The following is a 16431-nucleotide window of genomic DNA, read 5'->3' as shown; positions in this document are numbered from 1 at the left end:
CAGAGACAGGCATTACTTTGCATTTTTTTAAAACCTTAAAAAAAATAGTTGTGCGAATGTAATATGGTTCTACATTAACATCAGTGATTTTTTTTTTTTTTAAACAGGTTTACATGCACTCACAACAGCAAAATTTTGAACAAAAACAGTATGAAAGAAATGGGGGAGAAAATTCTGAAAAAAGCAGGCCATGAGCAGTACACCTCACTGATCTCAGTGCGACAGTCCTTATAAGATCATTTCCATTGAAAAGGCAGCAGTCTTTTTTCTAAAGAAAAAGAAAAAAAAATGTTTGAACTTTCAATGTAATACTCTGTTTTTATCCTTGACAACATTTTGTAATTACAAATAATGCATAATTAAGAGTAACCACTGTTATCTCAGTAGGTGAAAAGTCACTGTCAAGACTAACCACAGCCACTAAAAACTTTCCTGTAACGAATGTGGCTGCCTTTTCCATCATTTATCATCAGAGTCACTTCTTGAAGCATATTCAGATGTAAAAAAAATATATCTGAATTTCCACTTAATTCAAAATACTTGTGAAAGTGGACTGCATTTACATGCTGAAAGTGTCTCTTTCATTACAATGTACCAGTGGTAGTCACTGCTGGGAAGTTAACAATTTGGTTTCTCAGAAACTGGACAGCAGCTTTAGATACGTATTTAAAACTACAAAGAGGTAAGTGGCAAAATGAAGTAGATGTTTTAGTCATTTTAACATTGACTACATGAAAAGATTATGGTTTCTCTACTGATTTCAGAATGAAGGCCTGCAATTAATCTTTGGAAAACTTATACCCGTTATATACCCGTTATTTCTAATTGGTATGATGCTTTTGGCTATATTTAGGGCCACATAATAAATAACTACGCTGGGTATATTTGCGTGGCATGTTGCTTTTGCCTATATTTAAACTGGATGCATTTTGCCACCTTTTGTTGTCAAGCTAGAACATTTGATAACATGGTTGACAAGTAAAAATCCTGGATTAATACAGTAAATCTTGCACCATTCATTTGTTAAGTGGTCTGGAATTTACTGAGTTCCCTGCACAATCTTGCCATTGTTAATTCAACAACTAAAATGCAGTTTATTGAAAATACTGACTATGGGACATATTAAAAGCAAACTATACAAATCATCTTCAGCAGTTTCCTCACCTAGAAAGGGCAATTGATTTAAAAATGAAAGACAGACGATTACAAGTCATCTTTAAAATTTTACTATTTTGTTAAAACGGGGACCTGAATCTGTTGTACAAGTATGCCATAAGTACTGAGAGACACACAGATACTAAAACGAACAAGAAACTCTGCTAAAGAATGCCTGGATGAGTAGCGGTATAGTTTTATGCACTCATTTCAGTTTCAAGCTCTAAAATAGTGCTGACAATCCTATAGCATAGCAAATACTGCAAATTGTGATGAGCCATGTAGAACTGCACTGTGGTTCTTAAAGCATATGAGCTATGTATGCTTTTGTAGCTCTTGCCACTAGGACTTACTTCAATGTGATTTTTACAGATTCTGAATCAAGATCCATATCTTCATATTTTTCTTACCCAGAATCTTACATGGAGTTACATAAGTTTAAAAAAATCACCTTAACTAAATCAAGAGCAGCAAATGAGCAGGACTGTATGCTCTTATTACCTTCTATGCAAGAAATATCCATTGTATCTTCTATTCCATAGGTTCAGTCTGTGAAGTAAATAATTAAAATGAAATTAGCTATTTTACATTAGAGGAAAAAAATAATTATCAGCACCAATATTTGTACTCAAAACCATCTAGCTGTTTAGTTAGATTATGTTAATTTTCTCTTTAGTATAATACTAAAGGAGAACACTATCAGTGTCAACTCCAGCATCAGTTTTTATAGTTTAAGCAACATTCTCCATTTCACACAGCTTATTTTTGCTTTTTAGATGATCTTTCTTTACTTTGGATAAATCTGCTCAGTTTGGTAAATGCTGTAATCATACCAAGCTAACTGTATAAATCCACCTGCTGAAATTTAGCAGAGTCCCATTTTGAAACCTCCCTATCATACGGATTGAAAGAGGACATTTACTAGTAACAGTGGACCAAGTTCTTTTGATGTATCATAAGACAATTCGAAAATACAGACAGCATAATTTAACTAACAGATACTTTAGGCAGATCAAGGATCACTGATTTTGCTAACACGCTATCTATACGCAGTGTGCTAAATTTTAAAGATAGCTCATCTCCCTGCATTTTCCAGAAATCCTTATCAGCAATATTTAATCTCCTTCTGTTCTGACACACCCTATGCTTGCAGCCATATATGCTCTAACTTTATCTGTAAGGTTGTAGATAATCTTGAAATAATCACAGTAATTGCATTTGAATGCATTAGAAATAACTACAGCACACTTTCTCAATACAATTTGCCGACGATAACTTTCAAGCAGCACACATTTAAATAGTTGTCTTGCCGTTAAGCTGCATAGACATTTTGGCCAGCAGTTGGGAGTGAACAATGCTGTGAGCAACAGCACATTTAGCTGCGTGGTGCCAGGTTCTTAATCGTTTTCTATTAGCTGAGCACAACTTGCAAAGCATGAGCACCAACTGTTCAAAGGGTGAGAGCAGGCAAACAACCAGTAAAAGAGCGAAGCCCACATTAGAGATCACACAAAGATTTATCAGAAAGATTTGGTGTCCACAGCAAAAAGTTACATTCTGAAAACATGAAACAGACACTACAGCTATTCGACTTTACTGATCCATGTTCATTTTATCTTGCCACGAGACTTCCTTTCTACTGTCTTCTTTGGCTGGAACAAAAGAAACCAATTTTCCTTTTTAATCAACGAATTTTTGTTTGAATGAACGGAGTAAGTCAAAATGCTTTGTTTGCCTGTGGTAGATTCTCCTGTGTATTCTTCAATCTCTACGTCTAACAAAAGTCATAATCTAAGAGTCCTTTCCTAATATTGGGGATCCAAATTCAAGAAAGCTTGTGCCCATTAGTGTTTTTTTCTTTTAAAAGTAAAGACATTGCAAATTATTTTGCTTTTGATAGGCTATTTACACTTACATTCTAAATAAGCTTCTGTACTGTATGTATCATTAAGGATGGGAAATTGAATAGAAATATAAAAGTAATGCAAGCAGAGATACACAATTCCAGAGGCAGAGTGCCCCTAAAAATGCTTTCTTTCACAGTTCTGCAATGCTATACTCCTGTATATGCAGGAGGAAGGGGGGGGGGGGGGGGGGGGGGAGAGAAAGGAAAAACCACCCCAAAACCAACCACCAAGTATTTTTCTACTTAGCTTTACTTGAACACATCCTGAGACAGTAACAGTGATGAGTTACTTCCTGTTTTTTTCTATCAAAGCACAGTGTAGAGAACACTTTAGATGGCATTTAGACATTTGCCATCAATTATACAGCCTATAAAAATTGATATTTTTATGAGCCTAGTTGAGCAGCTCTTACTCAAGAAAACAAACTCGATTGCTACATGTTCTACTTACTTCATATAAAATATTTCATTTAAGCAATAAAATAAAAATATTTTTTGTTAGTTTTTGATAAAGATGAATCAAATTATTTGCTCCTTGCCTACACTGTCTGCTCTGATTTTTCATGGCTAGATTAGTAGACCTTAAATCTGCAAGGCTATAGAAGGGAGAATTAATTTCACTACACATTGAAGAGGAAATTAAAAAAAAAAAACACACAGAGAGAAGCCCTTCAAGCTACTGAAACCGAGCACTCCAACAGGCAGCTCCATGGAACAAGTCCATCTTGTCTTCTCTGTTGGCTTCAGGAGACACAGAATAGCTACCCAGCAGCAAGGGATGCCATCTTCCAAACTGAATTCCTATGTCCATGAACAGGCTAGTGGTTACAGCCCAAACTTTCCATCATGTCTACATGAGGAAAGGGCGTGAGGTTGGAATCATGCCTCCCACACATTCACATAGCTGGGGGGAAGGTATCATGAGATCCTGCAGTTTAAGAGAGCTCCACGATAAGGATTTTGCTTTTTCAGCTGCTATTGCAAAGGTTAGGTCCCTTAGGTAGCTGATGACAATTAACAGCATTTGAAGGGTACCAGATGATGAATTCTCAGTAAAATCTTAAGTTCAGTAGCTCACTTGATTATTAAATCAACACACCATCACTATCCATGGCTGAACTGGTTTTGTTTTGTCTGATACAGTAGTATTTCTTCTTTAAAATCTCTCATTACTTATCTCTGCTCTCTGTACTATACTTGCTTTACACCTTTGCATGCAAGGCAACAAAAGATAAAGCTTCTCTACAAATAACAAACTTTGCAGTTTGATCTACACAAAAGCGTGTCAAATTTTCCTTGAGTTTCACAGCAATATTCAGTTAGCTCAGGTTTACAAGCACCATATTAACACTGGCATTACACATGCCGAGCGCAACAGCACTGGAGGTTCAATCTCATGGACAAGCTATTCTCTTGTAATTTCAAGTGACCTATTTTCTTCCAATCAAACAGAAAATCAAACTTATGAAGAAGTGATTTATAAAGACAGGCTGCATACTAACTTGCCGTTACACCCGCAAAAAGGAAACTAATCCAATACCTTACCTGTGGCACTTCTTTAAGAAAGTCAGGAAGCTGAAATTCACCTTTGTAGACCTGGAAAAACAAAAATAATATACTACTCAAAGCTAGCATTCACTACTGTTTGAAATGCTAAGGCAGGGGGGGAGTCTTTTGGGTTATTAGCATCCAGTAACGCTAAAACAGATCTACCTAAACTAAGCACAATCTATTTGTAATAGCAAGCTTCATTCACAAGGCTTGGTCATCTGAAGTAGTTCTACAGCTGTATGCTCAGTCCCAGGCTTCCTCTGCACTCAACACTGACCTTGTTTGCACTAAAATGGTCAGACTATGTAACTCATATTACATTTCAAGCTTGCTCAAATTAATTAAGTCCTGTACAATCCATTCACTATACTTTTAGAAAAAGATTTTTAACAGAATGATTAGATATGCCAGGAGTGGGTTGCTACAATATGTATTTTTGAAGTTTATATATAGCAAATCTGTTGCTTCACATTTTAGCACCTTCAATAAATTAAGTTCCCTTTAGGCTTAATTATAATTCACAATTAAAAAATCCTCCATTTAAAGTTTTTCAAAAGAGCTACCTGTCATGATCTCAGGGACTGTGTCAGAACAGGTATACCAGCCAGGCAACAAACAACATTCAGTTCTCAAAACATTTATGTTTTACAGTTAAGAAACTCGACAAACGTCACATAACACAACATTTTCTGATGTATATAATGAATACTGTGACACAAAATATATATCATTCACACAAGTGTCACACTGAACAATTGATCCCATCTTGCTAAGCTGTCAAAGGAAAGTTCTGTTAGTTTTGATATAGTTCAAGACAATGCAACTACAATCAAGGTCTGAAAATGCTAACAACTTAGGTTTCAATACTGTTAAAATGGTCAACACTCAAGGAGTGTCAGTGTCTCCTCCTCTATTTTACACATTATCTATCCCTTTATTCTACATATTTAGCTGGTGTAATTTTCAGGTAACAGAAAAGTTTACACATTTGCTTTAATCCTCAAAGACACACAGATACCATTATAATAGGTACAGATACATTACTAGCAATTTTCCCCAAGTACTCTGTGTTAGACCCTGAGTCATTTAGCAAACATAATGTGTTGAGATCAGACACCTAACTCCTTCCCCCACAGGCTGTAACCACACATCTAAAATCCCTAGCTCCTGGAGGGAGAACACAGGGTTGGAGAAGGCTTAAGTTTTCCTTTATTAGTTTCATACCATTTATTCATTAATTTGCTTTTCATCTACAGAAATGTGAAAAAAAAAAAAATCAGTGGGATAATCCTTTCCTATTTGGACTAGATCATCATCGTAGGTCCCTTCCAACTGGGATAGTCTATTCTATAGTAACAGACACATAGATTTAATAGCTTCGTACATGAATACAGAAGAGCTCCACTTATTAGTAGGGCTGTCACAAAGTTACAGTCAGCAACTCTTATGATTATGAATTTCTACAACAACTGTAGCCTCATTACCAGCCTGACTTCGTGAGTTTGTCTTTTCCACAATTTCCAGTCTTTCAGAGCATAATATTAATTCTGAAAGAACGCTGTTTGGAGAAAAAGCGAGCAATAAATATCCTCAAACACACCAACAGCCCCACCAAACAAGTGTTTGCACTATCTCACCAATTAGGAAATAAATTGGCAACGTATTGTCTTATTCCTAGAGGATACTTCTTAAAAGCTGTTTGCTTCTGAGATTAAACTGGAATATGTTCCAAAGGGCGGGGGGGGGAAGTATTCTGGGGTTTGGTTTGTTTTTTGCAAAAAGAATTATACTTGAAGAGTTTTACCATCCTTTCTACTGAACCAAAAAGACCGAATGCCATAATGTCATCATGAGTTCTTTGTAGTCTTGTGTAGCTGTAATCATATAAAAATCAAAAGCTGCAAACCTACTTAGAAGTCCATAAAGCCATAAAATGGAAAGTGGGCTACTCTAAAGCCTCGCTCAGAGATGCACTCCCTGGTTTGCAAATTGTGTCAAAGGAAGAAGATTCAGGAAGTCAAGGGACACTTATTAACAATATCCTTTTTCTCCGCTTCCCTATGAATAGATGATGAGCATATAAAGATGTACTCATTTTGTCAATATATTGCAGTGGCCTAGGACTGCAGCTGAGTCAGCTCAAGATTTCCTGCATGTAAGACGCCTCACCCCACAACAGGCCTGCAGCATTAAACCATATGACTCATGTGGAGTGGACTTCGGAGCTGGCAGTTCTTATCACTCTATCGCTAGGCTAAACATATCCAAACAACAAAGCTTCACTAACTCCCAACATGAGAGTAGGAATTACTACACACATACATTGCAGAATTCTGTTCCTTCCGATATTCCATGGTTTAGATAAAATAGAAAGGCTGAATCAAAATCACAGGCAGAGCTCTCATTTATATTCAGCCAGGAGGTACTGTCATTCCCATGGAAACCTTAATGAAAGCCACGCTGGTCAAAAATTCAGTGTGTGGCTTACTGGAGCCTAGATATACTATAAATATTTATAAATGGAGTATTTCATATTTTCAGCTTTTAACCAAGCCATTAAAATGCAGGCTGTGTTCTAGAGAGCAGAAAGGGAAGTTACATATCAACAATATAATCACATCAAAAAACACTACAGAACAACTTAGACAAGGTTCACAAGAAAAAACAGTATCTTTTATTAGACTAGCGCTGATGTTGGAAGAAACAGACAGGCTTCTTCAACTTTTCTGACAAACCACTACAGTCATTATCTGGGAATTCTTAAAAACAGTTAATACTGATGATGATCGCACGTTGTGACTGATTCAGAACCAGAATGACCAAAACTATGTTTGTCTCTCTGGAAGTCGTCTTCTTTCCTTCTCCAGCAGTTATGACTTGGTCTAATTTTTATATTACATATCTGTATATGTATGTCTGGTCTAAAAACTTTACCATTGTAATGTCCTTTGTAGGAACAGCATTTACTCCTAGTAAGCATCTAATAGTGGATAATCAAGGGTATTCATCCATCAGCAATATTAAGAAAAAACAATGACACTAATGTCATAGCCTGGAAAAATAAAAAATGTTTCAGGGGCATTTGATATTATATGCATATGAAATATCACAATTTACACACCACAATTTACAAAGGCAAATCGAACCAATGATAGGCCCAAGATTAGGTTTAACACAAAAGTGTGCCTAATTTTGGTTCAGAACTGATGTTATCTAGAATGCTGGTTTTGTCAAGATTGAGACTGCATAGAAACTGGTTTAAAGTAGTTCCAAAACCAGTAAGTGGTCCCTTTTGAATCAAAACCCAGGGATTAACTGCAATCCAGAAATTCTAAAAACAATGACTCCATCTGCAGCCAAAAAAATTAAGAGGTTTCAGATTCAAAATTCTTTTCTGACCAATTTCTAAGTCTAAAACACATTATTCAGAGAGTGGCAGCAGAGAGGCAGAAGCTGGACATTTGAATGATTTCCAGTCTAAGCAAGAATTCAGTAAAATGGAGCAGAAACGGTATTTACCATTTCTAAGGGAATTATTTTGCAAGTCCAAATGGATTTCCAAGGGGAGGGGGAATCTGAAGTCTGTGTCAGTTGGTTGTTCAGTGTTGGCACTATTCAAGCTGTTCTATTAAAAAAAAAACCAAACCCTAAACACATTCTTATAGCCAAACTGAATGCATATTATTTGCAAAAAGAGCTCAGAAAACAAGTTTCACATCCAGTTGTCTGAGAAAACCCTTGTAAATAAAAAACCCTTATAAAAACACAAGGAAAACTTAACAGAAGTGTAACTCAGAAGTGTAACCTATAATTCATCTTTACAGAAGATTAAAGCACTCCTTTTCACCCACTTTCAAGCCTGGTTTAGAAAGAGTCACATTGTATTTGGTCAGTTCCAGTACACAGAGATAATGGGTCTTTTTGTCTAAAAGTTAGCCTGCAAGTATACTTGGGATTGGTAGATTTTTCAAAACATCAAAGTTGCAGAGTACAAGGCTATTGATGTTTAACTGTCAAATAAAATAAAAAAAAAAAGGAACAGTGGCGAAACCAGAACAGAGCCCCTTTCTAGAAACAATCTTTTTCTGCACAGTACATGGAGGTACTGTCATCTTGCTCTTTCAGACTTCCCTTAACTTTTAAGGCAGCTTACAAGGCTTATGCAATTCTTCACCTCTTCGTTCAAACTGCCAAAGAAAGGGGACATCTGAGATGTAAATATTTACCCAGTAGGAACAACACAGAGAGCAAGGCTTTAGACAGACCTATGAATGTCTGCCAAAACACAGCTTGCAACCATACCCAATGTTGTATTTTGTTTGTGAATAACTCTGTATGCCTTACTAATCATGTATATGCATAGATGGTTTTTAAAAGGGGAAAAAAAAAAAAGGTATCAGCACCTCTGGAGAAAAAAAAAATGCAGTTAGGAATCCACATGCTGGAAGAAACACCCACTAAAGAGGGCATTAAAGGACACTGAGAAAGTCCGTGCTGTTGGTGGTCACAAGACAGATGAAATAAAAAACCCCAATTTTTGTTTTAAATATCAGAGAAAATGCCCACAAAGCCAAATGCCTTTTTGCTTAACCAGTATAAGTAGAAATTCACAGCCTTGAACAGCCTGTCATTACAGCATAGCTCCACAATTACACATCTTTGACAGCACACATAATTATTCTCATGCATTAGTCTAAATATACTTTGCATCCTTTATCATAGATTGTTTCTGTCTTTAAAACCTCAAATACAAAGTCTTGAGATCATGATTGTCATAGACGTCTCGACTCTTAGCAGCAGCAGACATTTCCTCACAATTTAAAACAGGCATGAAACAGGAGTTAATAGAACTCTGTTTTTTCCTCTAGATGTTACTGCAGAAAATACCATCAACAGAACATAAAACAGAGATAGATAACAGCTTTCGGATGTGATTAGAAGAAACCACACATATTTAAACAGTCATGATGAAAACCATAGCTTTTTCTATAGAGTTCTGTACACTTCCGTGTCTCGATCTCTCCAGGGCAAGGAACGTAACTTTATGAAGAAGTTAAAAGAAACGACTGGAATATGTATTCCAAGCATACAAATTCATTTAGTAGGAAGTATGTGCCAAAGAAAATCTGATGTAATATGTTACAGATGTGAGAGGAAGCCACTTAGCCAATCATAACATAACAATAAGCCAGTTTCTACTGGGCATAAGTCAGAGTCTTGCAGTTATGAGCTGTTCTCCACTTTCGGTATATTCTGTTAAACTGCTGACATACACTTTTACACAAACTCACAGTATTAGTAAGGACATACCAGACAGTCTTCTAACCTAGAGTGATTCTACTTTTGTAAATCACCACTGGGCTACCAGTTCAGACAGCTTAATTATTTGCATTTTCTGCATCATTTGCAGATGAAAACTCCTTTTAGTTACATGATGTTATTTTCCTTTATGTTCGGGATGTAGAATTTGTTAAAACTCTAGGAGGGGGGAAAGTAGTCAGTTCTGTATCTAAAAGGAAGGGACTCTTGTGATCATTAAAACAACATGAACAGACCAGCCACAGACTTATAAGAAAAACACAAAATAGCACAATTCTGCAGTCACTGAATAACTAAAGGTTGCCTCTTGAGGAGGTCACATGCAGAGATCTGCTCAACAGTGCAACACTATTCAGACCTGTTCTCTCTGCTCTGCATTCCCTTAACTGAGACAAGATAAAGTATCATAAAATATTGTCAAGCCTAACATAAAACAGATAAACAAAAAGTTAATGGCTCTGTTATTGAAAACATCAGAAAAATCTGTTATAGTCATGTTAGATCTGCACTCCACCAGAGCACAGAGATGTCTTACTACATAACACCATATAGCACTTGGAGACCAGCGTTAAGAAGAGATGAAGTTAGCTTCATGCTCTGTTACTTCTTAAAACATAACCAGAACTAAGATGACAAAGTACAAACACTGGCTGCATCTTACTATTTTTGTGCAGTGCTACAGGAGCACGGAAAACCAGCCTAACCATTTTGGTGTCCTAGGCAGGTAACATTAAAGTGAAAAATCCAAATTTAGCAGAGAGCATTGTTTTCCTTGCATTACCTACAAGCACATAGAATTCTAATTCAAGCACTACTTTAGCTTGTGAGAATCATTTTGTTTCCAGACTGAATAACAAAAATTATTTAACCTATACATATGTGAGTCACCAGCAGGGGGACAGAAAAGGAGAAAAGAGGAAAAAATAAAACAAGAATAAGATTTAACTGCTTAGAAAGCTTAAGGGAAGCTAATATTTTGCACCGCACTAGCCATTCCTTTCTATTTTTTCCAGTACTAGCCCTTGGTTTAGGCACCCTTACACTGTTGGTTCTTCCCTTTGGGACTAACAGCAGCAGCTTTGAAATTGCTGAACAGTATATTCACTGGTAAGTCTAATTTGTAGTCTTTTCCAAGTGATAGATTTTGCTCAGTGCAGTGTAGTATAAATGCAGTTCTACAAGCAGCTTTTAAGCACATTTTAGAACAAAGACATCGTGCAGTTTAAAGTTTGAAATCTTTTTAAACTATTGTCTGAAACTGGGCAATACACAGACTTCCAGTCATAAAATATTGACCTGTCTGCATTCAAGAGGCTTTGTAGCTACGAGTATGTTTTGCATCCTGACCATTTTTCATATTTTAATTCGTTATCTTTATGATTTTATTATTTTGTATATTCAGTATAAAACCGCTTTTAATCATACAAAACAAGAACTCTCTGTAACAACAAGAACTAATTTGTTTGTTTTTTAACGTATCTGATAGCAATGAACTAGATGACACAGTGTTGTTCCATCTTTAGGTGGAGCCAGGATCTCCCCTGCCAGTAATTTCAGTGGTATTGGACTTCCACCCTGTTGTTGCAACTTCCACAATCAATTTAAGCCAGCATTACATAATCCCCACAAAACTGAAAAACTCCCCCCCTCAAAACCACACCTTCAAAATCAGTCCTTCCCCCTTACTATTGCTGTTTGCTAGACTGGGGCAACTTCCTTCATCTTGTTGCCTCAAGCCTTCAAAAGACTGATTAACAAATAAGAAGGCGGTGACAGCTTAAAGCAAACAAACCTAAAATGTGGGAAGTGTGGTATGTTTGCTATTCAAGGACTGTTTATGTATACTCAAGGTAAAGCTTATCTAGTTTAAGATTCTGCTTACAAGAGAGGATGCTTTGGGTAACAGTCAAGGCACCGGATAACGGACATTTCAGAGTCACGGACTTAGTAATTAAGGACATACATCCTCCTTCACATTGAGAAATGAGGGGTTGGCAAGAGAAACAAAGACCCTGGTGTCCTCAGATGACACATGCCCATAGGAGGACAAAAGGAGGAGGGGTATTCTTCCCCAAAGGACCACCAAAGACCACGAGAGACCACCGCACAAGCGTAGAAGACTCTGGGATGACTGCTCAAGAGAACAACACGTCATGCTTGCTCAACTTAATGAACATGCAATAGTTAGGCAGAACATATGCATTAGATAGGCGTGATGTTTTAACTGTAGTGTGTAAATATGGACTCAAAACCTCAGCAGGTGTGGTCCACTTTTGGAAACCTTCCACCTTGCACCCTGCGCAGAACAAAGCATTGTCTCCTCTCTAAACATACTTTGTGTGTTTTGGGAGTTACTTTCTGATCAGGTAATAATCTGAAGTGCTAGCTCACACCATTTTAAATGGACTAAGAAACCACAAGTAGCAAGAGTAGCAAGTGTCAGGTAATTCAACATTATTTCAAGTCAGTCATTCTAAGGGGTTACTATACCAACATAGTACAGTTCAGCTTTAGAAGTCTAAACTTCCATCTGTTTTCAATAAATAAAATTCAAGTTCTGTGTTCAGTTTAAAGTTCTCAGACACTACAAATATAATAGAACAGCTTCCAAACACAAAGTGAAGCAATAAATGGTTATGTGCAAGATTTATATATATTCTTATTATGTACTGAAGAGTAAGTTTGGAAAGATTTTATTTGGACAGCTTCATCTCCAACAATATACCCAGTACAAAACTCTGTGAAAGACTATCCCAGATGATGAAATTTTAAAGAGAGCAAGAACAAAAGTAGTGCTACAGTAATTTACAAAGTCACCAGCTAAGAGTATGCAGTAACACATTTAACTTGCCAAGTGCCAGTTCCTAAAGGCTGGAAAAATCTAGATCAAGAAATTTATTTATTTTAGTAAATGCCCTCTTCTCTAAGCTGCAGCAGTAAGATATAAATTAGCATAGGTTCATGGCACAGAAGGGGAAACCCGCGGGGCAGCATATGCTATCCCTGATGGGCAAAAATAACACATCACAGTTTCTTCCCTCTCTCTCTCCTCCCCTGCACCCTACTTTCCCCAAACACCTTAAAGTGTTCTGAAATATCGGGGCCCCATCCCCAAATAAAAACAAAATAAAGCTGTGGGGAAAACAAAGCAAAGCATTTTTCAGAAGTGAGTCAGCTCCCACTGATCACCAACCAGAATATTAGTTATTTCAAAACTTACTTGGTTTAAGGCCAAGCTCAGTGGCCGGCATTTTGGCAATTTACTGTGGAAGATGCACAATGGCTAGGAAGACTGGCACTTCTAGAGAGGGTGATGAGCCTGCTGCCCTGAGAATTGGGTAACCTAAGCAGCAAACTGGTCTAGGAGTTGGGAAACCTTAAATCTTGAAACCCTAGGAAGTCAGAACATCAACGTTTCCATAGTCACAGAGAAAGACAGAGGACCCAATGGTCTGAGCAGGGATTTGCTGGGAACCAGCTGGGAGGAAACAAAGCGAAGTGACTGGGGAGGAATTCAAGCCGCTCAAATGCAAACTCAAACACTGATGTGAGCCATCATTTTAAATAGCTCCTTGGGGTACACGACATTTTGAAAGCCTCATGTTTCTCCATTTTCAAAAGGAATATTGTAAGTTTTTAAGATTAGCCATTTTTATTCCTTTTGCTTTTCTGGATTTTAGTCTTAATTCAGGACATCTCCCTCATTTTATCTATACAAACCATACATTGCAAAGTAATTTTGCTAAAGAACAAATAACTAGGAAAAGATATACTGAGTACTACAATAAATAACAAAATTAAAATGCCATCTTGGGCTGCAAGTAAAACTATTAAAATAGCAGTCAAAATATTAACAAGTGTTCCATATGCTTCCAATATTTGGATCAGCTATTATACAGTAACCTCCAGTTTTTCACAGCTGTTTTTAACACTAGTAAACAAACTAATTATGCTTCAAAGGAAAGTTGTGAAAAAGCCTCAATACACTTGCACCTTTTAAATTAGGCTTTAGTTTTTTTAAAGGTATGCTTGTGACTTTATTACCTGAATTTGTCTTGCATCTTCAACTGAAATAGATTTCAAGAAGCCACCCAATAGTAAGCAACTGAAATCCATACAATTTTTACAACTCAGCTTGACCTTGCCATGCACAGGTAGAGGCCTCAGAACAGTCACCATACTGTAAAAACTTATTTAAATTGTATCAGTAATTATTGCACCTTAAATTATTGCACTACAATACAAATTTGGATCCGAGTCACTGTTTTATACTATGTATGGGTAGGCGCATGAGGATTTTTTTATCAAGGGTCCGTCAAGTAGTATTGAACGCCTTTTTTTTTTTTTTTAAAGGGGTTGAATGGAGTGCAGAAAAGTTAGTTTGTGAGCCTTGTTTTAAAACAGTAATTACCAGGAAACCTATAAAATGCTAACCACTACCCTTACCAGAAAAGGTGGGTTACCTTCTCAATGCTGAGCTAACAACTATTAAAATAGTCAACCTGCCATCCTTTAATATGTTGATCAACTGTTTAATGAAAGTTTCCCAGGGAGGACTTCTGAAAAGAAATAATGCAAAAATGTTTAGAGACTTCACAAAAAGCGATTTTTTTTTCATTAGTATCTAGCCCATCAGCATACCAAACAGGTTTTTTTAAATACCAGAAGGCTAGTGGAAGACAGTCTTTTTAAATTGTTCAATTCAATTTTTCCAATGATTGCTGCAGCAGCAAAAGTCACCTTCTTTTAATAAAGTATACATTCTCAAAAGAATAGAAGCAAAGAGTTAATTATTCTTATTTCAAACAATGGTGATGAGCTTTTCAATGGATACCTCCAGGGATAAACAGCTGTATAGCCTAACTACCCAAATTCCAACAACATTAAATTCAGACTAAAATCCTTAAGTTTAGGTTAATCAGCACCAGACCTTCCTCCATCTTTTGTTTGTTCTACAAAGGACAGCAAAGAATTGGAAAATCTGACATTTTGATCATCTTGGGCCATTTTTCATGGGTCACTTCAAACTCTACCAAGTATTTGGGGTATAATATTGCGGCAGAGCTTCTGCCAACCCTCATGTACAAAAAGCTGAGCTCATCAATCAAGTCTGATGCCCAGGCAAGAATGCTAGCTTTTTCCACTACTAACCAGTTCCCCAACTATCTGGACAATTCTAAATAGGTCCAGCTACACATACCACAGAACACAGCTCAAGCCTGGGGTTGGGGTAAAGGCAGATGAACCAAACTGAAGACAAACAGCAGGAGCCAGACTTTCAGTGCTCAAGGTCCCACAGAATCCTTCCTTCTTCCCCCCATGGCAAAACCCCCATATTGCTAAGTATCAAAAGGTATTAGAAACAGACTTAAAAAAACCAAAACATAAGACTTTCCTGCTCGTAGCTTACATCCATTTGGTCAATAATTAAACACACAAAAATGCCTTACCCTCCTTGTGTTTTCCACAACTTTTTGATCTGGCTTTCCATAATTTGGTGGATTGGCATATGGATCATAGCCCAGTTTTGCTAGCATGGGTGCAATCACAGGCATATCTTGCAAAACATCAGCAGGTATCTTCCCAACCCACTTTGACAGTGCTTCCACATTGACTGGCTTGATTACTTGGTCAGTAGATCTTTCAACCCTGTGGAGGGAGAAAGAAAGGTTATATTTTGCATTCCAAACAATACTCTCTTCACTAGCATTAAGACCTTTAGCTTATTTTGTCTGGTGGGGTTTTTTTTTCCCCTCCTTTTTCTTTCCCTCTCAAAATTTCATCTTTCTACAGAGCTGATGGGAAGTGAAGTTTTACTCCATAAGGCTAAAATGAGAATAACTAGCACAACATTCATGCATGCTTTCTGGTTTAGGCTTTCACACAGAATGAACTGAAGCAAGTTCTTTACATAAAGACAGCAGTGAAAGCCAAAGAGCTGTTAAGTGAAAAGTATGCACACACCTACATGTAAAGCTGTTTTCCCACTGGGATATTCCTGCATTTGCTGCTTGTCTTAAATGCTCCTGAAAGCTGTATTCTAAATTAAAATCCATGTGCCATTTATTCCCCCCCATACTGTGACTAAACTTTTTTTTTTTTTTAAATAAAAGAGATACCCTATAGAAATGACAGAAAGCTATAGACTGCAATAATATTTTTCATAACCATTCCTTTTACTGATTGAGTGTTTTACTGGTCATTACACAGTTCTTAAAGGCAAGTGCATAATCATAGCAGTGTCATATGTACTTTATTTAGAAAATAGTTGATTTGTTGCTCATTTAATCAACAGTCCTAAAGTAATTTTCAATCTTGCACCCTAGTTTTATTGTGTGGTTTTGCTGCTGTTGTTTTTTTCCAAGGGAAGAAACCTGGTATCACTTTGTTTTCCCACATTCCTTTCCCACATTAGAAGACATACAACTTCTTTATGTGTTTATTTCCGAAACACACCAGCAGGACTTGGAACAGGCTGAATAATTTAAAACTCTGAGTTT

At 36.9% G+C, this 16431-nt stretch overlaps 1 protein-coding gene across 13 annotated transcripts in view; it reads right to left on the bottom strand.

Annotated features, from left to right (window-relative positions):
* Positions 1–1656: 1656 nt before the first annotated feature.
* Positions 1657–16431, bottom strand: part of TPST1 (tyrosylprotein sulfotransferase 1) — a 42918-nt gene continuing 28143 nt past the window's right edge. For 9 of the 13 annotated variants that reach the window (XM_075032601.1, XM_075032599.1, XM_075032597.1 and 6 more), the window contains 4 exons: positions 15382–15580; positions 4607–4657; positions 2732–2807; positions 1657–1704 (listed from right to left, as the gene is read on the bottom strand). In XM_075032601.1, the coding sequence (XP_074888702.1) occupies positions 2763–2807; positions 4607–4657; positions 15382–15580 (295 nt within the window). In that variant the 3' untranslated portion in view covers positions 1657–1704; positions 2732–2762. The remainder of the gene's footprint in view (positions 1705–2731; positions 2808–4606; positions 4658–15381; positions 15581–16431) is intronic. The other 4 variants (XM_075032604.1, XM_075032605.1, XM_075032607.1 and 1 more) reach the window with 4 other exon arrangements.

The sequence above is a fragment of the Buteo buteo genome, chromosome 7, assembly GCF_964188355.1.
Source record: "Buteo buteo chromosome 7, bButBut1.hap1.1, whole genome shotgun sequence".
Classification (NCBI taxonomy): Eukaryota; Metazoa; Chordata; class Aves; order Accipitriformes; family Accipitridae; genus Buteo; species Buteo buteo.
This window is presented reverse-complemented; position numbering and strand designations above follow the sequence as displayed.